This window comes from Cyprinodon tularosa, unplaced genomic scaffold, assembly GCF_016077235.1.
Source record: "Cyprinodon tularosa strain WSP-4 unplaced genomic scaffold, ASM1607723v1 ctg44, whole genome shotgun sequence".
Taxonomy (NCBI): Eukaryota; Metazoa; Chordata; class Actinopteri; order Cyprinodontiformes; family Cyprinodontidae; genus Cyprinodon; species Cyprinodon tularosa.
The window spans coordinates 3,779,203-3,805,605 of record NW_024039163.1 but is presented as its reverse complement, the minus strand read 5'-3'; the positions used below and the strand labels follow the sequence as shown (position 1 = coordinate 3,805,605).

Below are 26,403 nucleotides of genomic sequence, written 5' to 3'. Positions count from 1 at the left end.
GAAAAGAGGAGAAATGTTCAGGTTACCTACATCTACAGATGACCAGGTTCCAATATGTAACATAGGATGTAGAATGCAGAGACATTCTTTAATGTAAATCAGAAGGTATATTACATTTGTTAAGACTTTCATGTTGATTTTCCCAATAGCATAAGTCAACTGAAGAGTTGATAAACATGGTGTACAGTTGAATTAAAATATACAAAAATAGAATAATAATTCTGGAACTTCATGAATCACAAAAAGACTGCAGAATGCCTGTAAATAATAAAAAAAATAACACAGGAAATAGACAATTCCTAAAGTACAGGAAATTTGAGACATAAAATAAACATAAAAGGTATAAGAAAAGAGAGGAAAGGCTAATTAAGCAGCAATTAAGCAGCAGGCAACATGCTTTAAAAATGGGTGATGAACAGTTATCATGCTTGAAAAAATTATTATTATGTAATACAAGACCTCATATCATAACCCCATAAATACCTTATTCATCCATTCATGCTTGCTTAAATTCTCTGATCTAGAAGAGTTTCAAAGCTCACAACTAATATGGTCAGCTAGAAATAATCAGTAACAAGACAGCATAGAAAAGCATTTGTTGTGAGAGATGGATGGTATAATTACAGAGAAAATAGATATTTGTTAACTCCAGATATTTATGTCATGCATATTTCAGTTTCTTATTTTTTAAACCCTTGCACCAAATTGATCTGATTCCTTTTTGATCTGGGTCGATCTTAAGCTCTTTCTGGCAGACAAAGATACACAGAGCAGTTCATAATCTTTTTTTCAAAAAATTAAAGACGCATTATTTTTCTAATCTCATCCTGTTATCTGTTTTTTAACCTATTTAATTTCTGCAGTATGTGAATCCATGTCTGCTGCTTTCATTGTCGTTATGCTGACATTTTGTTTGACTTTGTAAATCAGCTTCATGTTTTTTGTTGGTCTTATTTGGATTTTGCTGATTTACAGCTTTCCTTCCTTTTCCAGGTTTTATCTATTAGGGCAATGAGGAAAACGCAGACAGAGAAACATAAGTTGGGCTGAGTTTAGTTGCTCAAATATATAAAAAAAGTTATTTTAAATTTTTTTAGCAACTACATTTCTGCTTTAAACTAAAGCTGTCAATAAGTGATTCTATTGACCTATCTACATATTGATATATATTTTTAAACTTGTATACTCTACGAACCCAGGGGTTAAAGCCCAAGCCAACTGCAAGTTACCTACCAAAATTAACTATATTCTCTTATATAATCTAAAGTCTTATTATTTCCTTCCAAAAAAAATACTATCATGGAAAGTATTTAAAGTGTACAATCTTCTCCTTTTGTCTACCTGTTTTAATAAAAAACTTCTTTCTTCAAAATGTAGGTACTTTTTTGTAGTTGAAGAAATGATAAGAATCTGAGTAATATTTTGTTAGTTTTTAAGTTGAGAGATTTCTGTTATAGATTTAGAAACAAATGAACATATTCATAAGATAAAGCAATATATTGGCTAACCAACTTGAAAGTCAGCTGTCATTTTATTACCAAGTGTCTGGTATAGTTTACAGAAAAATCTGTGAAAAATACGAACTGGGGACCCCCAAGGTCAAAATGGGAGCCACCTCCCAAGGTGATAGAGAATGACCGATCTACATCATGTGGGGCTTACAGGTACAAACAGACAAAATGGCCAACCAACACTGTTATGATTGATAACCAACAAAGGACAGTTGTTGTGATGATGTGGCCATCCAAAATGATGGAAACATCAGGAAAAAAAGAAGCTGAGGTATTTGAGAAATACCAAGGGCTTTATGTAAGCAGCAACAATTATTGCTGTACATACTAGTACTGTTCGCAAGAGCCAAATATTTAGTCAGGCATAAAATGCTGCTCAAATATCAGGAAACAAAACAGTGTTCATGTTTACCTGTATAAGTTAAAGGGAAGCGGCAGTGTTTTTAACCAGCTGAAACTGATTAATTGTATACAGGTGACGCCTAATATTAAGACCGTTACAATAATCTGATCTAGTCATAATGAAAAGTATGAATTAAAATAAATTAAAAAAACAAGCTGCTCAGTGGCGCAGTGAGTAGCACTGCTGCCTTGCAGCAAGAAGGGGTCATTCTGCATGGAGTTTGCATGTTCTCCCTGAGCATGCGTGGGTTCTCTCCGGGTACTCCGGCTTCCTCCCACAGTCCAAAAACATGACTGTTAGGTTAACTGGCTTCTCAGGATTCTCCTTAGGTGTGAGTGTGTGCATGAATGGTTGTATGTCATTGTTTGTCTCTGTGTTGCCCTGCGATTGACTGGCGACCTGTCCAGGGTGTACCCCGCCTCTTGCCCATTGACTGCTGGAGATAGGCACCAGCACCCCTCGCAACCTGATTTGGGACAAGCGTGTCAGATAATGGATGGAGAAAAAAAAACGACGGGATGAAAGAAATTATTTGTTGCTTTGACAAGTTGCCTCAGATAAAATCTGGTCTTGATTAAAGATTTTAATGTAGATCAAGTTTTAAATGATTGTCCACAACCAGGACGTTGGCTGTCAAAGTCAGAAACTCTGTTAAAGGAACCAGATTAGCATGGTCTTTTAAAACAGTGCTGGGCTTAAATAACGCCTCGGTCGTGTTTGTTGAAATGCAAAAAAATATATATATATATGACATCCATGCTTTGATTTTATCAATACATTCCAAAAAAACCTTTGAGAAAAAAGTTTTTTTTTAAGAAAACAAAAAATTAAGTTTTACATCAGCTTCAAAATGAAAGGCAATACCATATTTATGGACGACTGAATCAAGAGGACGTTCATAGAAGGAGAAGAAGGCCAAGTATTGAGTATTGGGGAACTCCACATGTAAGAAACACCATTGAGTATTCGGGAAAAACTAACAAAAACTCTGATTTTAATAGGACCTGAACCAATCAAGACTAACACATAAATTCCCACTAAGTTCTCTGGGGAGTTGTTTTCATAATCCATCATCAAAGGCAGCAGTTAGATCCAACACCATTAAAATAACACCTTAACCAGAATCAGTGGCTAAGAAAATATCATGAGAAATCCTTAACAGAGCTGACTGAAATGGTTGAAGAAGGTTTGAGAAGGGTCAAGTGAAGGATGGCTGATGAGGTCTCTAATGCTTTATCTTGTTAGAAATAAAAAAGCTAAAATATTCTCATACAGACCATTTAAGTTTGCCAGACCAGCTGATTGAATATTAAGAACAGATTTAAGGGTTTTATTCCAATTAGAGACTATAATATCTGAATAATCTTTTTCTTCCACAGTTTTTACAATTATTTGATAAGCAACATCTAAAAGCACACCTGTAACCTGTCCTTCAATTTCCATTCAGTTCTTCAGTAATCAATACTGGCAGTATGTAGGCCAACATTTATGCAGGGCTCAGATCTTCATTTAAATCTCTTAAGCAGTGGCGGCCGGCCCATAGGGGCACCGCCCTCCCTGATAAGAAGAGAGAAACGTAAAATATATTTTTAGAAATTAACTCATAAATGTCAGTTTTACTCTCTAGACTGTGTACCTATAAGCAAAACAAATTATATAAACTACATTTCCCTATCTACTGTCATTAATTTGTGGATTTCCACAGACAGACTCCTACCGTCTCTGTTCTGGGGGCGCTGATCAGACAGACCCACATTTGCAGAGAATCTGTCAATCATGTACTATTGCTAGGTGAATTTAATGGCCAATCAGCATCTCGGAACTTTATGGTCTTGGGGCGCTGAAAATACTGCGCTTTAACAGGCTTCTGCACCCATGTGCCGGTGCAGACAATTAGAGGGACAATGGCGAATGTAACGAACGAGATGCAGCTTCCACCAAATTCGGTGAGATCCTTATTTATCTACCCGTTTGCCAGAAGAACATCCCTGTTGTAGGATATGAACATTTCATGTCATGGTTATTGTGACTGTGACGAATCCACCTTGTCATTTAAAACAACCTCTAACTTTGCGCGCCACACACACATTCCTGTTATACTGTGTTTGTGAGGACCAATACACTCGCGCTGAGCCCAGTAGCTCCATGAACTTAAAACGCACAAGCTGTTCCTGGTTACCTGCTGGCGTATTGAGAGTGAACACTTAATATTTCAGTGGGGTTAGCCGTGTGTGTGTGTGTGGGGGGGGGGGGGGGGGGGGGGGGGGGTGTGTACGTGTTTATGCTACGGGGACTTGTCATCTTCAGTCTGGCTGCGTCTTTGCTGGGTTCAAACCCAGTTTGGTGTAATTGAATAAGTCAATGAATCTGTGTAAAAGAATTAAGTTGTAAAAATTATTTGTTTTTGTACATCAATTGTTTGTGGAGGTAATATATGGACAAAACTGATTAATGAGAAGAAATCAGAAATAAGAGAGCCTGAGGGTAGGGGCTTTAACTATTTCATGAGGGCTGTGGGAAGAAAAGCGGCAATTTTTGTTTTCTGTTTCTTTGTTACATTGCTGGTAACTGGAGGGAGGCTGAGGCCCAGAGTATCTTGTATATGTTTAGTTTCTTTTGCACCCTGTTTTGAGTTTTTGAGCACAATAAAGCACCAACACTGGTAACCCGACTGAGCCTGGATTCTTGGAGGCCAAAGAACCCCGTCACAGTGACCCAAATCATCACTGTTACTGTTATTATATAGTAAATTAAATAATTACTGTTAAATTGTATGTATTGTCCAATTGTTTATTTGAATTCTTATTCCGGATTAGTTGGAGACATACACTAGGCTATATCAGCCCCACCAAAAATATTTTTCACCAGCCGCCACTGCTCTTAAGGTAAGATAAGAATGCCTCAATATTTAAATTAATGCCATTAGAGTCACTAGGAAAGATCATTGTGGAAAAGGCATCTGGGAACTAAGCGGCAGAGGAGTTAAAAACCTAAAAGCGGCATGACACTGAATTACATTTGAGTGACATATCAAACACAATGGTCAAATGGTCTGAAAATACAGAGCCTCGGAGTCAGGTTAGAGACATTAAGACCAAAAAGTGAAACAACATCCAAAGTTCAAACTAGTTCACCTCGGAGTTGGAAGAGGAAAATATAGATGTAACCCATTTACAGAGATAGTTCTCTCTGTAAACAGCAGCTAAACCTCTGCTATGAAAAGAAAAAGAAAATCCAGTCCAAGAGAAGCGCAAAATTCCTTAAGAATATATGCTGAGGATTTAGGGTACTGTATATCCGAGCAACTTTAAAGGCGTCATAGAATGCAAAACCGAGTTTACATTGTGATAGATGAATAATGATAGTTCAGTCGGTGAAATGGACATACAGAGAAGTTCAAACCCCATTGACTCCTCCTTTCTCTGCAAATCTCACAACTCTAAACTTCCACCATACAACGGGCAAATTCAAACGAAGCACTGAATTGTCAATTCGGGGATGTTACCTTATTTAGTTCTGGCCTGTACTATAGTCACGCCCCAAAATTGACATATAGGCCAGTCCACTGGTCCACTGGCCCAAAGGGGGGGGGGGGGGGGGGTATGAACTGTTGACTGCTGGGCCGCTGACCGGGCCGGAGGAGGGGGGCTGGGGGCCGGTAATAGACATCCCAAGTCTCCTGGAAGTTTCGGGTGTCTTCTTAATTTAGATAGTTGTTCACGGATGTCCTTGAGTCGGATAAATTATCCTGGATTTCACACAATGCAAGGTGGTGTTTTTTTTAATGCAAGTGAGAGCGTGCAGGCAATACAATAATTAATTCACCATGTGTGGATTAGAACTACTTTGATTGCGCAGACAACAACAGAGAGTGGGGTGTGGGAAGGAGGTTGCTTGTGAAACCTGTGCATATCTGTCCAAAGCAGTCCTCTGTTCAACAAGCGTTCCAGGTGATTGGTTGTCAGAGAGCGCAATGATTGGATTAGTCAAAAAAATAAGCCAATAAGTTTCCGTTTACTCTCTGAAAGTAGCCTAGATACCACTCAAAGTTGTGCATCCTCTGAAATAGGTTGAATCCTCCAGTAAAAAACAAAAATATAACACTCATTTTACAGCAGAACATACTAAAATACCAAAATCCCAGACATTTTGAAATACCCCCCAGACATTTTTTTAGGTATTACAAGTAGGACATGTCCGGGAAAAGGAGGACGTCTGGTCACTCTACCATATCAGCAATTTAGATCTTTCAGTCAGTGAGTACATGTTGCTATGATGAGTCTTTGCTCAGCAGCTTTGCTCATTGAAAACAAACAAAGTGCACAGCTCATCTAGATATTCATGAGCATACAAGTTTCATTATAGGGCTTTTAACCAGGCTTGCATTAGGGCTCATAGAAAAGCAAATATGCCATTTTCAGCACAACCAATGTTACACACCCTATTCAGAGACCTTAAGGACCATCACAAAATACCCTATATAATCATTGTATGACCCCTTTAACAATAACAGCAGATGGTGTCTTATCTTTGCAAGTAGCAAGGTCTAGCCGTCGCGAATCAGAAGGATTTGCCCCACACCGGCAGGATGGAGAGAAGAGAGACAACAGGCCGGTTTCCCCTCATCCAAACCAAAGGGGAGCAGATTGGGTCCAAAGAGGGCTATGAAATGCAACCATATGTCGTCCTAAATGTTCCAGGTAGACCTATGGGACAACAAAACAAAACATCTGCTGCTTTTCCCACACCATCTGCACACCTGTGGAGCTGGGGTATGGCATAAGTAGGCCCCTAAATCATGTAAAAACTGAAGGACAAAGGTTTCCTGGCTTTTTTGCCTAATCAGGCCAAAATTAAATAACTGTGTCAGAGATTAACAAGTCTAATATACACTGGCTGAGAGTTGGCACTTTACACAGCTGTAAATATGAATAAAAATACAAACATAGTTTGGCCAACATGCCAGATTCATCTACTAACTTTCTATAATCTGGCCCTTTCAACTAGTTTGCTTAAGAAGGCTGGAAACACCAGAGCAGAATAAGCACTGATTAGAGTGCAGTAGAGCTGGTATGGTGAATAAGCAAACAGAGCAACAGAGGAACAATGACTAGGGTAATCCAGACGTTTGACTGAATGCATACATGCCATGAAGCATCTGTGCCCTGAATCTCGGTTTTCTGCTACCGCTGTAGTCAGTCAGAGGGGTTCCACTTGGCGTGTCGTGGAGCGTCCCAGAAGCATCAACCATTGAACACTTCTCTAAATTCAGCTTGATGCAGATTGTATCACCAAATCACCCTTTACTATTCTATTTAAAGCCTACATGTATACTAATATCATGTAGTAAGGGTATTCTAGCGTGGTCAGTGCCCAACCGCTCTGAGGCGCTCCACCCTCAAACATTCCTAGTAAATAGGGTGCTTGGCAGAAAGTGAGGGGGGTATGGTCTAAAGTAGGGGTGTCAAACTGGTTCCAGAAAGGGCTGTGTGGCTGCAGGTTTTCTTTCCAACCAAGCAATAGCACACCAGACTCCAGTCATCTCATCAAGTGAGTCCAATCTTTTTTTTTTTGAACTTTTTTATTCAGATTTTCCAGTGCAGGTCACATCACATACATCTTACAGATAATACATTTTACAGGTTACATGTACAAACTCACATGTTATGTTTCATAAAATGTTTTGTTTGTCTGGATTCTTAAAGAGGCAAACAATAATTATACAATCAGGGTGAAGAACTCGAGGAGGAATCTCCTATTTATTAATCATAGTTTCCATCAATTGCAATTCGAAATGAATGTTTGAATTAGGGACCATTTTTCTAAGAAGATATCACTTTTCATCTGAAGTTTTGCCGTAATTTGTTCCATATGGTAAACCTCCCTCACTCTATTCTTCCACTGGGAAACTGTTGGGGGCTGAGGCTTCAGCCATGAGACAGTAATCATTTTCTTTGCGAGGACAAGTAAAATCCTTAAGATATAAATCTTACTGTGATCTTGGATTTTATTCTGGAAAATACCCAGTATTATTAAAGATGGCTCTAGAGGAATTGTAATGCCCAGACATTTATTAATTTCCCTTTGTATTCCTTTCCAATAGGTTAATAGTTTTGGACAGTCCCAAAATACATGGGTGAAATCTCCAATTAGTCCACAACCCCTCCAACATTTGTCCGAGGTGCGGTTAAATCTGGATGTGAGAAGAGGAGTCCTAAAAAATCTCACTTTGATTTTCCATTCAAATTCTCTTAGCATTGGGCTATTTGATATTTTATGACCCTCTCGGAACATTTTCTCCCAGTCTTCATCATTGATTATGACATTCATTTCTAGCTCCCATTTCCCTTTAATATCTTTTGTGTCAGTTATTCCTTCCTCTTGCAATATTTTGTAGGTATGGGATATGAATTTGGTGGTTATGTTTCCTTTTATTACAGAGAGAAAAAAATTCTCTATGTTTGAGGGGGGTATTTGTAGGTTTTCCCATTCCCTATGTTTCTGCAGGTAATGTCTCATTTGCAAATATTTAAAAAGGTCATGGGTTGGGAGATTGTATTTTTGTTGAAGTTGTTGAAAGGACATTAGGTTTCCATTTTCAAACATTTGATCTATTAGAATCAATCCTTTTTCAACCCAGTTATGTAGTCCAGATGTAGGAAGAAATTCAGAGTTATGGTCGAGCCGTATAACTCTACATAAGGAGTTGGGTAGATTTAGTATCTTTTTGATCTTTGCCCATGTTACTAGTGTAAACTTAACCCATTCATTATTAATTTTATTCTTTGTCCATGTGTTTTGGTTAACAAATGGGACAGTATCAAGAAGTATATCTTGGGAGTCGCCTTGTTCCATCTTGTACCAAATTGTATCTTCGTCTTGGCGTATCCATGTTATTATTGATCTAATTTGTGCGGCCCAGTAGTATTTTTTAAGGTTTGGTACGTTTAGTCCTCCATGTTCCTTAGGACACATAAGAGTTTTCAATCTAATTCTGGGGCGTTTATTTTGCCAGATAAATTTCGAAAGCCATTTATTCAGAATATTAAATATGGACATGGGTACTTTTATAGGTAAGGTTTGAAACAGGAAGAGGAGTCTTGGAAGGATGTTCATTCTAATGGTTTCAATCCTCCCTACTAGTGAGAGGGGTAGAATGTTCCATCTCATAAGGTCTGTCTTGATCTCATCCATTAGTTTTCCATAATTAGCTTTAAAAAGTTGTGAAGTTTGAGGAGTTATGAAAATTCCTAAGTATCTGAATCCCTGTTTTGATGTTTTAGGTTTGAATCTATCTGTTAATTTTGTGGGTAAATGACCGTGTAACACCATCACTTCAGATTTGGATTGATTGATTTGGTAACCTGAAAGTCTACCATAATCTTCAATAGTCTCCATAAGTGAGGGAATAGACTTCACCGGATCACTTATGTAGGTCAAAATATCGTCGGCAAAAAGTGAAATCTTGTGTTCCGTATTATTTTTATCTCTAATACCTTTAATATGCTTGTTCATTCTAATTGCTGCTGCCAGAGGTTCGATGTTTAATGCAAAGAGTAGGGGACTAAGACAATCTCCTTGGCGAACCCCTCTTTCAAGCATAAAGAAGTCAGAGCAAACTCCATTAACTCTAACACGTGATTTAGGGTTCGTGTATATTATTTTAATCCATTCCACAAAACGTGGATGGAAGCCCATAGTTAGCAAGGTGTTATATAAAAATTGCCAGTTAACTGTATCAAATGCTTTTTGTGCATCAAAACTAATTAGCATGGATTCTTGGTTGGTTTCTTTGGCTTGTGTTATAACATTCAGGGTTCTCCTTATGTTGTTAACACTTTGTCGATTTGGAATGAAACCCGTCTGGTCTGGGTGAATTAGTTTTTTAATATATTTCTGTATCCTTTTACCCAGAATACTGGTTAGTAGTTTTAGATCTGTGCATAACAGGCTAATTGGTCTGTATCCCTCACAAATTGTTGCGTCTTTCCCCTCCTTATGAATAACTGAGATGATGGCCTCGGACCAGGAGTCCGAGACTTCACCCTTTTTAAGTGCATAGTTAAAAATTTTCGTTAGTGTTGGCGATAAGATGTTTTTGAAGCACTTATAGAATTCCCCCGGGAGTCCATCAGTCCCTGGAGATTTATTATTTTTCAAATTGTTAATTGCCTCCTGTACTTCTGTTTCTCTTATATCTGAGATCATTTCAGCCGCCTCCTCCTCAGACAGAGTAGGTAGTCTTAACTTAGCAAGAAACATAGCAGTTTGATTTTTTACTTCGTTATTGATTTGGTTTGGTTCCTGGTATAAGTTTTTATAAAAGGATGCAAAAGCGTTGGCGATTTCTATCGGACGAAATAGAGTTGTTTTAAGTGAGGGATCTGTTATTTTGTGTATTATTCTGTCCGATTGTGTTTTTCGAAGCTGGAAAGATAACAGTCGACTGGCTCTATTTCCCATCTCATAGAATCTTTGTTTGGAGAACCTCAGTGCTCCCTCTGCTTTGTATGTAAGAACTTCATCAAGCTTTTTTCTAGTCTCTTTTAGTTCTGTTAGAGTGTCATCTCCTCCTCTATGCTTATGCTCAATTTCTAGTTGTTTTATTTTATTTTCAAGTCTTGTTTGTTCTTCCATGCGTTGTTTCTTAAGTCTAGAAGATATCTGTATCATTTTTCCTCTTAACACTGCCTTGGCTCCACTCCACATCATAGGTGGTGTTACTGATCCATTATCGTTTATCTCTAAATATTCAAGCAAATGTTGTCTCAGTTCCTGAATCACTGATGTGTTGGTGAGTAGTGATACATTTAACCTCCAGTATCTAAATGGAATGTCCTTACTTAAGTTTAATTGTAGGGTAACTGGAGCATGGTCACTCAGAGTAATTGGTTCAATACTACAGTCAATTACTTTATAAAAATATTTTTGTGGTATGCAAAAGAAGTCTATCCTTGAATAGCTATTATGAACTTTCGAAAAGAAAGTAAAGTCCTTTTTGCTCGGGTTTTTAAATCTCCATGGATCCCCCAGTCCCAGTTCAGTTACCATATTATTAAGTATTTTTGTTTTTCTGCTCTGACTCCCCCTCTCTACTGGTGTCCTATCCATTTTGCCATCATGTACTGCGTTAAAGTCTCCTCCAATTATTACTATGCCTTTAGCATTCTCTGCAATTATATTAGCTATTTTTTTAAAGAAGGATTCGTTAGGTGCGTAAAGATTCAAAATAGATATCCGACCAAGCACAAAGACATATCTCCCCATTTTATCCTGAATAACTTTTTCTGTGGAAAAGGCCAATGATTTGTTAAATAAAATAGTGACTCCTCTCTTATTTCCATATGATGCACTATATACTTGATTTGCCCAGTCCCGTCTTAATTTTTTATGTTCTAATTCGTTTAGGTGTGTTTCCTGTAGTAGGACAATGGAGCAGTGCATCTTTTTTAGTTGATTAAAGATTTTTTTCCTCTTTATTGGGTGATTTAATCCGTGGACATTATATGTTACGATTGTTAGTTTTTCCATATGTACCTTTTAATTATGAATACCTTTTCTATATTACTGATCCTGTAAGTATCAATATTAATGTAAAATATGTATTTTACACGATGTGATTGCACATTTGCTAAATTGGTCAAGGTAAAGTTTACAAACATTAGAACATACTTGAACTTTAAAGTGAACAGGCTTCCAAACACTGAACTAAGTAACAATACGACCTTAAAACTGGTCTCCATGGCGACGAAGGGGGTGTGACAGAATCCCTTCGCCTGAACACGCCGTGTGATAGCAGTCGTTCCTGTGGTGAGGAAATTCCCTGGTATACAGAATTGTTTCATATTTTACTAAACTAGCCTTCTTTCAAGTCATTTTAACCCAAATGTGATATTTTGAGATCGATTTTTTAATTGTCCATATATTACTCCCAAATCCTTGGTTTAATTATTACCTTGTAAAATCGCCCGCATGTCCGTTATGCTCAGCATAGTTTCTCCTGCTTTTCTGGGCACCGTGGTCCAGGATTCGCCCAGCAGTTCCTCTCGGTATCTCTCACGCTCATCTATCTTGACATGGATTCCCATCTTCTCCAGTGTTGGGGCTGCTCTTGCAAGTGTTGCAAAGGTCTTCACACCAGAGTCCAAGTGGATTTTCAGTTGAGCCGGGAAAGGTGATACTGCTTTCACGTTTTTGTCTTTAAGTTGCTTAATAACTTCTCGGACCTGTTTGCGTTTCTTCTGTACGTTCGCCGTGTAATCTTGGTCGAAGTATATCCTTTGGTCGTGGTGGGTAACATCACGTCTACTCCATGCCGTCTGTATTACTTTTTCTTTCACTCTGTAGTTAGAAAACCTGACGATGATTGACCGAGGGGGAGCGGAGTCTTTGGGCTTCACATTTAGCGACCGGTGGGCTCTCTCTATATTCAGATTCATGTCCTGCGGTAGTTTGAGTGAGGTGCGCATCAAGTCAGTCACGAAGGAAATCATGTCGTTCTTTTCTTCTCCTTCAGGTATCCCGTAGATGCGTAGATTGTTGCGCCTGGATCTTGACTCGAGGTCTTCACATTTAGCTGAGAGATTAGCTTCTCTCTGTAGCATGTAGCGCAGCACTCGGTCATGGCGGAGCAGCTGGTCCTCAGCGTCGCTCACTCTTTGGTTGGTGTCAGTAATTTGCTGCTCCAGTTTCGTCGTTCGTTCAAGCACGTCTTTCAATGATGATTCCACCCTTGACAGAGTAGTTTTAGTATCGTGTGAAGCATCCGTGTGTTCCCTTCTCAGTTGTTTTAGCTCTGCAAGTACGGTCTCCATGTTGTCTTTCTGTTCACTCACGACCGTAGTAGTTTCTGGAAGTTGGCAGGTTTCTTTCCGCGAGGTCGTTTTACTTTTCTTATCAACTTCTTTTCTGAGAGTAGTCATTTTTGTAATTCGTCGAATTGTTATAAATTATATGTTATATCGTCAAATAAGCTAGTTTTAAGGGATTTTCCTCGGAGTAGGGCAATCAGGCTGCTTCTCCTTTCATGGCGTCACCGGAAGTCCCAGTGAGTCCAATCTTAACATGATGACTTGAATAGATGAATGGAGTCTGATGCTATTGCTTGGTTGGAAAGAAAACCTGCAGACACACAGCCCTTTCTGGAACCAGTTTGACACCCCTGGTCTAAAGGATGCATTGCAGCGCTTGTCTGTTCAGTGGCGCCTTGGGGTCAAAGTAAGAATTATGTACTCTATTTTCTTTAACTGTATATTTTTTTACTTGTTTAATGTTGCAGCAATGCTCCCCCTAGGGGTTGGGGCCAAAAGGAAACATCTATGCCAAGAGGCGGCTCTGCCAAAGCCTTGGAAATTATTTTAACCATTTTTGCACTGACCTTACTTAGTCACTTTTTTTTTTTTATTGTTTTTAAGTGAATCTCTTTAAATTAGGGGACAGCATATTGCTTTTGGTAAATTCTTAATCTATATAATCTGTACTACTTCTTTCTCAATCGGTTCTTAATTCTGCATGATTAATAGTAATCAAACCTGGTTAAGGCTTTTGATGTTAACCACAGCCTTCCAGAAATATGATAAGTAAGACTTGATTCAAGATTTCAAAGGTAAATTAGAGTTATTTTGGACATTATTCTTATTTTATTAATTAAAGAACACGATTAAAATTAAAAATAAAGCCTATATTTTAATTTACCAATCTTGGTGAAGATAAAGTGTTTGAATTAAAACATTTTATGTGAAAAAATTGCAAATAGACACAATCTATAAGGGCATGAAAATATAATTTACAATGGACATTTGTTATATTTAGAAAAGTGTGGGTCTTAAAAGAAACATTTCTAAGCATCTATGTTGCTGAAGCTGTCGATGGTATTTTTTTCCGTCTTTGTTTCCTTATTTTTTTATGCTTTTTGCTAGTCTTTTACCTTTTCCTGCAGATAAATAACTTTAAAATGAATTTGTTTATTTTTCTTTTCCATTGCAAGAATTTAGTAGCCCATAGATTAAAACCATTTCTTTGTTTGCAAATATATTTGTCATGATCAATCTAAAACATACAAATAAACCTGACCAATCATCTTTGGTATGCAACATACTAAAAAACAATCATATTGTAATTAATTAATGATTTGTCTTTTTTTTCATTTCCTTACAGTTGGCCTGAATCCTCCTGAAAAAGAGTGGAAGACCAGTCAGTGAATTATGAATGTTCAACAAGATGACCTCCTCTCAGCAGCAGATGATGCCAGGTCCTAGGTGGAACCGGGCCTTGTCCGACCCTTTATTTGTGCTGCTCTTAGCCCTCCAGCTGCTGGTGGTGGCAGGACTGGTGCGTGCACAAACCTGTCCTTCAGTTTGCTCCTGTAGTAACCAGTTTAGCAAGGTTATTTGCACCCGCAGAAGTTTGCGAGAAGTTCCTGATGGAATCTCTACCAACACACGGTATTTGAACTTGCAAGAAAATCTCATTCAGGTCATTAAGGTGGATAGCTTCAAACATCTAAGACATTTGGAGATTTTGCAGCTGAGCAAAAACCACATTCGTAAAATTGAGCTAGGGGCTTTCAATGGACTGGCAAGTCTCAATACCTTGGAGCTTTTTGATAATAGACTTACCACCATTCCAAATGGAGCATTTGAGTACCTGTCCAAACTGAAGGAGCTCTGGCTTAGAAACAACCCAATAGAAAGCATTCCATCCTATGCTTTTAACAGAGTTCCGTCATTACGAAGGTTGGACCTAGGCGAACTCAAACGGCTCTCATACATATCAGAGGGGGCTTTTGAGGGACTGAGCAATCTGCGCTACTTAAATTTGGGAATGTGCAATCTGAAGGAAATTCCCAACCTCACACCCTTGGTGAAGCTTGATGAACTTGAAATGTCTGGAAACCAGCTATCTATTATCCGACCTGGTTCATTTAAAGGGCTTATCCACTTGCAGAAGCTATGGATGATGCATGCTCAGATCCAGACAATAGAAAGGAACTCATTTGATGACCTTCAGTCACTTGTGGAGCTCAACCTTGCCCACAATAATCTTACACTTTTGCCCCATGATCTCTTCACTCCTTTACATCACTTGGAGAGGGTGCACTTGCATCACAACCCATGGAATTGCAACTGTGATATCCTTTGGCTAAGTTGGTGGCTTAAGGAGATGGTACCAGCAAACACCAGCTGCTGTGCTCGCTGCAGCTCACCCACTCAGTATAAGGGTCGATACATTGGTGAGCTGGACCAGAATTACTTTCACTGTTATGCTCCCGTTATCGTGGAGCCCCCCGCAGACTTAAATGTAACAGAGGGAAGTGCTGCAGAGTTGAAATGTAGAGCCAGCTCATTGACCTCTGTGAGCTGGATTACACCCAATGGTTCAATAATGACACATGGTGCATACAAAGTCAGAATCTCTGTGCTAAATGATGGCACACTGAATTTTACTAATGTTACCATGCAGGACACAGGGACATACACATGTATGGTTAGTAATTCTGCAGGTAACACAACAGCCTCAGCAACACTTAATGTGTCCTCTACAGAGAACAGCAGCTTTAGCTACTTCACCACAGTGACAGTAGAGACAATAGAAACACCTCATAATGAAGGCTTTACCACCACTGTTCAACAGAAAGTGGGCCCCACACCCTCTGCAGGTATATGGGAAACTCATTCAACCACCTCAACAACCACAAAAGTTCGAACCCCACTCTCCACACGTGCAACGGAAAAGCCCAACACAATTCCTGTGACAGAAGGCTCGCTCAACGGTTTGGATGAGGTTATGAAGACAACAAAAATCATCATTGGCTGCTTTGTTGCAATCACTCTTATGGCAGCAGTCATGCTCATCATCTTCTACAAGATGCGCAAGCAGCATCACCAGCAGAATCATCATGCACCCACACGCACTATTGAGATCATCAATGTGGATGAGGACTGCGTCACAGGGGGCCCAGGAATGGAGGGTCACCTTACTCTGCCGTCTCTGGAGCATGAGCAACTTAACCACTACAATACCTATAAGATTGCCTACAACCATGCTTCTACTATGAATTCCATACACAGCTCAGCACATGAACCTTTGTTAATCCGGGCCACCTCAAAAGACAATGTACAAGAGACCCAAATCTAACACTTTTTGACAGACTTGTAAAACTGTTGGTATTACACAGTGGCAGTACTGACAGGACACTACTTACAACTGGTTTAGAGGACTAAACATGGAGGAAGACAATAATGTTTAGCAAATCACTTGGCAGTGATTTTCTTTTATTGACTTTGGGATTTAGAATATGTTTACTGTTTCAAAATGTCTTTACAAAACAGAAATTATTTATTTAAGAAAAAATATTGTGGTTGAATCAAGAAAAAAAGGAATTCTGAAACTTTTCCATCTATTAATATGTTTTTTCTTCCTCCTGTCATGTAAAAAATACTGGTTTACAGATATGGTTTATCTCTGTCAGAAGGCATCTGTTGAGAAAAAACTAACAATCATTGTTTTAAGCTGGTATTTTAGTGATATTACAGAGTTGTACGTGAATAACCCCATTCACCACACCTATGAGAACGATTTAGAACAATTAAGGTTTTTTTTCCATCAGTGGATAAAATGATTGAATCATTTGTGGCCATCTTAGACATGATCATATAAAACCCACCAAAAAGGGAAAGTGAAAGTTATGGAATCTGACCATAATTCAATGGTTAATTAAAACTGTCACAAACATTAGGCACTCTCTGCTCTGTAATCAAGAGACTAAACATTCCGGAAAAAAGAAATTAGATTCTGCTTATGAAAGCTGTTTAAAGGAAGTTCATTACTAATGATTTTATTTTTCTCTTAGATTAAATTTTATTGATCTAAATGTTTTCTGTCCCTAATCTGTAAGCAAAATACAATTATACATCTAATCTCAAACTTGCCTTGACTCAAATCTATGTCTATTTAGAAATATAATATACTATTGACTTCATAAAAAATTACTGAGGTTCTGGGAGTCATATCAGCATTAATAAATACTTTAGACACATTACTGTAATTTAAGAGGATGGGAATAGTGTGAGTGTTTACAATAGACATCCTGGAAAATTCCCCTTGTTTGAAATCTCTCAGATGTATTCTGACCTCACATTTATCTTTTAATGTGATGTACTGGTGCATATTAAGGTGACTTCTTTTTTTTTATTTGTTTTGAGTCATTTTACTGAGATCTGTTATTTCTTTTGGAGCACTGCTAGGAGAGCTATCAGAACCAGAGCAACAAACTGCAGAAAAAAAGCCCTTTATATAGCTATCTGACCACATTGCCTGTCATTTATGCGCCACATTTTCACATTGAGATGCTTGGTAGCCCTAGCTTACATCCCGCTCCTGCAAGCCAAAAGACTTGGCTCTGTGATGCAAGGCTTATATGACAAGAGGCTTTACATTTATGCAGAATATGTGGCATCAGGCATCAACCAGATGTTTGAGTTCCACCTGCCTCTCTTCCTTTCCCTTAGTGACAACAGAATTTACATTTTAATTGATGTGCCCATGGGCTTTGTATGGACACAGTTCTGCAGGCACTCAAAGCCAGGAAGCCATTTTAAAGTCCCTGCTGTGAACAAGGTGCCAAGCTTCATAAATGCTGTCGTTAGGCAGATGGTCCTATGTTTACTTTTAGCAAGTAAACAGGGTTCTTCTTTTTAAACTACAAGATATATTTGGTTAAAGGCATTGTCACACTTTTGATCACATTAAAGGAGTAGGACATCTAAACATTCAGAAAACATTTCATTGAACCTAAAGTTGGAACCCCATTCTAAAGCCTCGGATGTAAAACATTTTGAGCTGTACTGATCTCTATAAATCAGATGAACGAAGTAGCAATTGTTGTGACGAAATGCAATATTGACCCCTCAAGTAATTTCTACTGTCTTATGTTATTGTACCATGATAATCTATTAAAAGTAACATTCATCTTAAAATCTGTATTTTTAAAGGGATTTGGATTTTAAGGTCTTACTCTGTATAAGTTGAACAAAAATATTACATAAGCTCTATCAAATCGTAAACATCTCCTCTGAGGTTTGCTTGACTCAAAAATACAAAAGAAGACCATAAAGATCTAAGAGAATGCTTCTTATGTCCCATATTTACTGAAAATGTTAAATACTTTATAACCAATAAGGCAGAATCTTTCCTTCATCCATTGTTCTGCACTTAGTGGCTGATATATGTGACACATCCTGAACAGGTTCCCAGTCTATCGAATGACAGTACACAGACACACAGGACAAAAACCATAAGCACTCAAATGTATATCAAATTTAGAGAGACTAAACCTTACAGTCTTTTTTGTTTTTAACTGTTGGAAGAAGCCAGAGAAACTAGGAAGAATCCATGCATGCACAGGGTGAACACTTGAACTCCATGCACACACCACCTTATTTTTGAAAAGCAACAATTCTACCAACTGCACAGTGTGCAGCCTGGGAGTTACAATGGTAATAATTTACGCTGAACTAAAGCTAACATCTGAACTAATGGCATAAGAAATAAAATGTTCTCAAAACTTTTATTTATCTTAATATTCTGAAATTACTATACTTGTATTTCGTAATCCTCTCACAGCTCAACATTCATCCACCACAGTTTTGAATTATAAAATTGCTCCACTGCTCCCCAAGGGGATAGGTGAAATGCAGAGGTAAATTCCTCGAGTGTGAGATCAATAAAGTTGAATTATTAATATTATTATTAAAATGCTCTGGCTATTTTTCTTACTTGTTGACCCACACTGCGGTACAAATAGTTTTTTTTAGACTGTATTCAAGTTCTGATTTGTTAAAAACCACAACAGACTAGAAAAACACTCAGAGAGCGCAGACCTTAGCCAAGCAGCTAATTTTGCCTAATGTTCGGGGAGTGTTGGCCTAGTGGTTAGAGCAGGGCGCTTGTGCAATTACCTGGTTCAATCACCACAGCCTACACTCTGGGTCCCTGAGCAAGACCCTTAACCCCACACTGCTCCCCGGGCGCCACACAATTGCAGTCCACTGCTCCCTGAGGGGATGGGTTAAATACAGAGGTAAATTCTCCACTGTGAGATCAATAAAGTTCAATTATTATGATTACCATATCGTGACCTACACCAATAGTTAAAATATAAATGTCTGGATCATGACTTTTGGAGTCCAATGCTGCCAATAGTCACTGCTGAAACCCTCTGGTTTAGGCATGGGGGCTGCTTGTTTCCTCTATAAAATACTATCTCACAATGTTAAAATTCCTTTATAAAAATCCGGTATTCAGATTATGATCTGGAAAATCAGCAACATTTAATAGATTGTTCCTCCGCTTAAGTCGCACCTCTGTTAAAAATGTCATTATAGTCTGTTTATAGCTTTTTAAGTTATCCTGTAAACAGAGACAGACAGAGAGACAGACAAACACACGCAAACTCTTATAAAAACATAACCTCCTTGGGAGAGGTAATAAGTTATTGAGGATCCCGGGCACATTAGTTGTGTGATGATGATTGCTTCATTAATATTACCCCAAAAAATGTTAAACCTAAAGTTCTACAAATTTTTACCAGCTATATCACCCCTTTATGTTTGTAGATTCTGGTACACGTGTATGCCATAGCTGACAAATGTCTCACTTAATGTTTTTTTTTTTTTACTTCTTAGAGGTGGAGTTTAGGAATACAATTATATGTTTGGGACTTTTATATATATATATTTTTTATATTTTTTTTCAGTTGGAGGAAAACTGTCAGAAAATTTAAATGGTAAACCTGTTGCATCTTAGTCAAGCTGTCTCATGTATGTAAGATTTCTCAATATTTTTGGTCAGTATTGCTTTTTTAACAACTTTCTTTTTGATTATGAGAGGGAATGCTGTTTTAGTGGTAGATTTCTATAAAATGACTTTTAAAATTGAAATAAAAAAATGCTTTTTTATTATTATTAATATTATTTTGATTTTACTTGTGCCAACAGCCTGTTCAAAAAGTGAATATAGAGAAATATGCTGTAACAGAATAAGAGATTGTTTTTCATGTAAGCATTCTTTCATGACCTTTAAAAGATATGGAGATTGATTATAGAGACCAGAGTTTGTAGTTCAAACACAAAATATGGGTAAAATAAACTATTGTTGTTTTTTCTGTACTGTATGATTCTTTTTTCAAGCACTAAAATATATTAGTTTCATCCATCCATTTTTTCCATCACGCTTTATCCCACCTGGGGTCGTAAGAGGCGGGGTACAGCCTGGAAAGGTTGCCATTCCATTGCAGGGCAACACAGAGACATACAGGACAAACAGCCATTCATGGAGACACTCACACTTAAGGAGAATATCAGTCATGTTTTTGAACTGTGGGAGGAAACAGGAGTACCCGGAGAGAACCCATGCATGCACAGGGAGAACATGCAGAAATACCGGGAATCAAACCCAGAACCTTCTTGCTTCAAGGCTGCAGTGCTACCCACTGTATGACTGAGCAGCCCGATACTAGTTTAAAAATTGATACGTTAATAAACTATATACTATCCATTATGTTCCAATGAAAACCAATGATTTTTATAAATTAAATTTACTCAGAGAGGTTGGCCTTAATCATTTACTTTTAAGACAAATCCTAATAATGTTACTGTGTAATGAGACTAAGTAAATGTGGAATTATTTCAGATTGAGCTCATTTTTACTTTGGACTTAAAAAAGCATATTAAATTGGATGTAATCTAACCTATTAATCTTTACCATTTTATCAAAGTGCTGGAGGTTTGAATAAACAAAAAAATTAAAGATCCCCTTGTATGTAGGTTTGTATGTAGGTTTCAAAAGACATGCAATTAGGGAGTTCACTGTATCTTTGTTTGATCTAGATGTTTCTGATACTGATTATATTTGGAATGTTAATAATAAAAAGTTACTAATTGTTACATTTAGCTAGGCAAAGGTTACCTTGCAAGCAAGATGAATTGTCGCAAGATTTTTTAATTCACAAATTACCGAAAATACATATGGTCAGGAACCACCAGGTGCATGTACGTGTATGACATCAACATGTCAACGAGAGGTGGAAAGGTGAAGCCAAACAAAGCTGCTTGTGCCAGTTAAAGTTGGAATACATTCTTTTTTGGAAAAATGAGCAAAAGCATGTGAATTCTACCTTGGTGGATGGGAAAGATGTTTGCCTGTTTCTTCTGACTTTATTTGGTAAGAGTTTGATTAAAGAGTGAACTCCACTAGTTATACCCAATCATCTCATGGAATTGTAATGAATTTACCTCCTTTTTGTTATTTCCTCCACAGGACAGTTTCCAGATGGATACTGTGTAGAATTAAGGCAAAAGTGGTTAAAAAATAAATAGCACTGCAGTATTAGTGTTACAAGATAATATTTCTACAATTCTATATAATTTTATAAAAATCTAAGTAGTAGTGCATTTTTTTAGCTTATGATAGACAATTAGACCTAAATAAAGACTACCTATATCCATATGTAGAGCATATTTTAATTACTTTGTGTTCCAATTGGATGTGTTAAACAGCATGGATCTTTCATGATAAGATCTTACACTGAAAGATCCCTCCCTTCCCCTATATAGATTTGGCTTAATTTATTGCTGCTAAATATAATGACACCCTGTTCAAACAATTTTAAATATTTTGTGTTACTCTCAAGTCAGTTTTCAAAAATGGTTTTGTGTTCAGAAAACAGCTGTGTTCCACCTCCTCCTTACTAATTTGCCATTAAATCAATTTTCTTAGTTATTTTGCTCCTGAGGCTCAGTTAAATGAATGTGTTTTTACTGTCAGTACAACTCTTAAAATTCCAGTGGTTGTCTCTTTTAATACATTAGTTTTGGTGGAAAAGTGAGGACAAGGATACTTATTCAGAGGGGTGTTTAAGGACTACATTATGCTATTTCATACAGTATATATTCAATTTACAAATTACTCGTATTTGTGAAGAAACCTCCCTATGATTGACCGAAATAAATGAGAATTTGTACAGGCCTCTTTTTGGTAATGGCCACAACAGAAATAAAGAAATGTATATAATAAGAAGAAACAGCCTATCATTTCCTCATATACATTTTTTAAATTTGATTGTTGTTTAGTCAGTTGATATGGTGCTCTGTTAGGAACATAAGGAACAATCAGATCTCTGATATCAGATGGAGCTTGGCCATTTAAGGCTTTATATGTGTATCGGGGACTGTGACATTGCAGTTGGTTTGAAGTTACAGTACAAAGCAAATGTCATTGCAGAACATACCTCATGACAATACAAATTCCACACTATTCTTGAGGGGAGTTCATCAAAACTAACCACAATGACTGCAGATGCAGAAGGATCCAAGTGCAGAAAGGGACTGTGGTAAAACAACTACAGGATAAATTGCAGGTAGAGTATGCCCAGGCACCATGAAGTAACCCAGAAATGTAGTTTTTGAGCCACTGTAGTCCCAAGAATGTGGTGTCTACAGGTGGCCCAGGTTTTGCAGATGTGGGAGTTAATATTGTAGCAGTGCATCTGAAAAGACATATTGATAGATGATAGTATTAGTGATCATAGGCAACATCAACCTTGCGCTATGTCAGAACAAACAGCAGGAGTAGACTGAATGGAAATTCTAACAACTCAACTAAAATTTTAATAAATATATATTGATATAGAGATATAGACGTTCAACACAGGTTAATGAGTGCAGGACTTAAACCCCCACCTGTGTTGGGTCCTCTACCTTTCCTGGGTCTTTAACTTCAGCACCACTGCTACACACATTCATGGCTACTTATGCAGCCACTGAATGGTCTTCTTCACAGCAAGATTTAATACAACAATTTTAGGCAATTATTTTTCCTAAAAAATTAGTCACTAGTGTCTGAATTATTTAATTCATTTGAGAGCTTATACAGTACTGTCATCCTACAAACAGCGATTATATATAAATATTCAACAAACACCTACTATCCTGTGTGTTATTTCTATTTAGTCACTCTTTTTCACCTTGTTCCTTAAGCATCTTAGAGATTTTATCTTTTTAACATGTCACTAGGATGATGCATTAACAGGTCATAATATTGTAAGAGCAATCTTCTCTGAGCAGGGTAACAAATATCAATTTTCTGTCATAAGAACAGTTAGAGTGGCTTATTAAAAAAATGCAACAGGGGTCTTGTTCAATGTCTGGAATTCAAGAATGGAGCTGGTTGAACACTGACGTAGAGAGGTAAGCAGCATTAGAAGATTGCTAAAAGGTTTTACTCTTACTCTTAGTGATAGGAAAGTTCCAGGAAGAAGTGAAAAAGTAATTGAATTTGTTTACCCATTGAGACTGAGATAGACAGTTCAGTTTGTGAAGGTCGAATCTTTGTTTAACTTTTGCAGGTGGAATAGTAATTATGGAAATTACATTCAGTTCAATATATGTTTTTAATCTAAACAGAAATTTTAATTTTGATTCATCTTTTAGGGGTTTTTCAAAACTGATGTATGTGTTTATGGCTGAATGCAGGAAGGATCTCTTACTAGAGTCCGTCTTATAGAGGTTAGAGCAGGGGTGGGCAATTCCAGTTCCTTGGGGCCGGTATCCTGCAACTTTTAGATCCATCCGTGGTCCAACACACCTGAATCATATGGCTGAGTTACCTCCTCAGTATGCAGTCGGTTCCTGCAGAGTCCTCCCAATTATCTGAGTACTTGATTCAGGTGTGTTGAACCAAAGGCACATCTAAAAGATGCAGGATACCGGCCCCCAGGAACTGGAATTGCCCACCCCTGGGTTAGAGGTTAGTCCTCGACGCGCCCGACCAGGGTTTGATTCCGACCTGTGTTCCTTTGCCGCATGTCTCTCCACTTTTCTCATTACCCCTTCTCTGTCAGCCTACTGTCGAGAAGGTGAGCCACTAGTGCAAAAAAATTATAATAAATACATTTCAAGGGAGCTTAAATGTACGGAGCCCCTAAAGGGACAGGGAGGAAAAAAAACTTTTCAGAGATCCTGCAATACTTTTACGAGATCTCGCAAAACTATTGCGGAATCTCGCAAAAGTATTGTGGGATCTCGCAAAAGTTATTTTTTCCCCCTCCATGTCCCTTTAGGGGCTCCGTATAAATGCAGCATGTGTGGATAGAAGCAACTAGAAGGTAGGGGAAAGGAGACTGGCACAAGGGGGCAACAAAGAGCAACATAAAAAAAAACACAACACTGCTTAAATTTAGCAGAAAAAAAATAAAAATGAATTGTTTTAAATTGCTCAATTATTACATGATGAATTTTAGAAAATAGAATTATAAATCTTTGTGATATTTAAAATTAAAATTGCCATGTCAATAAATGTGTTAAAAAGCTGTATTTCTAAAGTTGTTCTTATATTTTTCATGATTACAAGGCCTAAAAGACGTAGTTATTGCTATTTTACTGATAAATATAAGCTGATATCTTCCATCCATCTGCTTATCCGTTAGGGTCACAGTGGGGCTGTTGCCGATATCCAGCAATTAGTGAGCAAAAGTTATAGATCACCAGTCTGTCTTATTTTACTGAACAGTTTAATAATCTATGGTTAATTTGAACTATTCGGGTAACAAACCTTTTTTGGAAAACCCAGTCACGTATTGGATACCTCTGCCGTCTCTCCTCTTTATCACTTATCCTTATTCTGCTCTTTTTGAAAAACAGACTTTGATTTCTTGGGCCGCTGCATTCTTCAGCTTCTGACCTGTTTTTTCACACTGTTGCTTATTTATAAATTTTCTTTTTCATTAGTTTTATTCGTTGCAAATTGACACTATATTAATTGAAGTGTGTGTGACACTAAAGCCCTGGTACTAACAAACTGCTGCTGACAGACAGGGACCTGTTGCACCAAGGGAGGACCTGAAGACCAAATCATTACACGGGATAGGTTGGTCAATATATTGATGCTGTCTTTTGCTTTTTACTGCTGAAAACAACAAAAGAAACATAAACATATCTTATTTTACTCAGAGAGAACTGAACATAGTACCATTTTCGATTACATCCTGCCTGCTCTGATGCAGGTGTCGTTTATTATTGGTTATTTATTCTCTAGACTCAGAGTTTTATATTGTTAAAGCACTTTACCGTACAGTATTTTATTGTTTCTCTTTTAACTCTTCCTTTTTATGTTATTCTTATACAGTTTTCAAGGTCCACATTTGTGAGACCATTTTTCTATACTTTTTTTTTTTTACTGCTGCAAACACCAGAATTTCCCCATTGTGGGCCAATAAAGATATTTACTATTCTGGTATATTCTATAAAAGGGGTAGAAAGATATAAGTAAATCTAAACAATTTATATATAAAAATATATCTCCAATATTCAACAACAAAAAATACTTACTTAAGCAGATTATGCATAATATAGCAATTAAAAAATAAAAATATCAGATTTATAGTCCCCACACTGCAGATATATAAGAATATGTCCTTAAATGATAGCCAAACCCTTTTACACAGTAACAGATAAAAACCTTTAGAGAAATCAAACATTACCCGCCACATATCTGACACAATAACCATTAAAACAACTATTTTCATTAATTTGAGGCGGAACTAGCCACATACCTGGATTATATTAAGCTGAACTTCCAACATTCACCACTGTTCGGCGCCAAGTACCATTTCCTATAATCAGCAGCTGGCTTGCTCGGTCTCACAATGAATCCTGGGATATCAAAGGTTAGTGAGGATACATCGGACAATTCAAACATCCTACAAACAAAGGACAAAAAGAAGGACGCATTTGTAGGCCGCATATTGGAGTCTTGGAATCCGACCAGATCGTAGGTTGTTGCGTTGCTCTGCTGCTATTTAAGCTGAATGTATTCATGATGTTAAAACTGCACTAATTTTGTCATTATATCTGCTGCTATTCCAAACAAACATTCTTGAATGTATTAACATTTGGCTTACCTTGGACAATTTCAGAAGCCAGTTAAACAGACTCTTAGAACTCCTTTTTTTTTTTTTCTTTCAAAACTAGTCAATTATTCTACCTCATGTTTATTTTCTAATAGCGGGTAGTGTTTGCATAGGTGCTAGATTTCTGTAATCCTGGATTATTAGAATAAAGACATTATTTGTTTTAACTTGCAGTCATTTGTATGGCTTATCACACGGGACAGATTCATCTTCCTTTTGGTGACATTTGAAAAAACAGGGATAAATATTTATTTGGTTGCTAATTAATAGCTCTGCTGATAGTCTAACCTAAGTGACTACATTGGTGGGAATAACTGGATTTTAACAGCAGGTCCAGAAACCACCCGGATGTGAAAGGCCCAAGATCCTGGTAAGTAAGCAGATTATAGTTCTAATTATCCAACTAACAACATTAAATTGTTGTTAGTTAAATTTTACCCCTGATTTTGAATATTTTAAATAATTAACTACAACTCCAGTTCTAGTTAATCACATATTCATAATCCACAGGTAAAATATCACAA

General features: G+C 37.5%; 1 protein-coding gene across 1 annotated transcript in view; it reads left to right on the top strand.

Annotated features, from left to right (window-relative positions):
* The window catches only part of lrrc4ca (leucine rich repeat containing 4C, genome duplicate a), a 94,310-nt gene extending 74,229 nt beyond the window's left edge, over window positions 1-20,081 (top strand). The window contains exon 3 of the mRNA XM_038300077.1: window positions 14,071-20,081. Coding sequence (XP_038156005.1) covers window positions 14,122-16,050 — 1,929 coding nt within the window. The 5' untranslated portion in view covers window positions 14,071-14,121 and the 3' untranslated portion in view covers window positions 16,051-20,081. The remainder of the gene's footprint in view (window positions 1-14,070) is intronic.
* The last annotated feature ends 6,322 nt before the right edge of the window (window positions 20,082-26,403 follow it).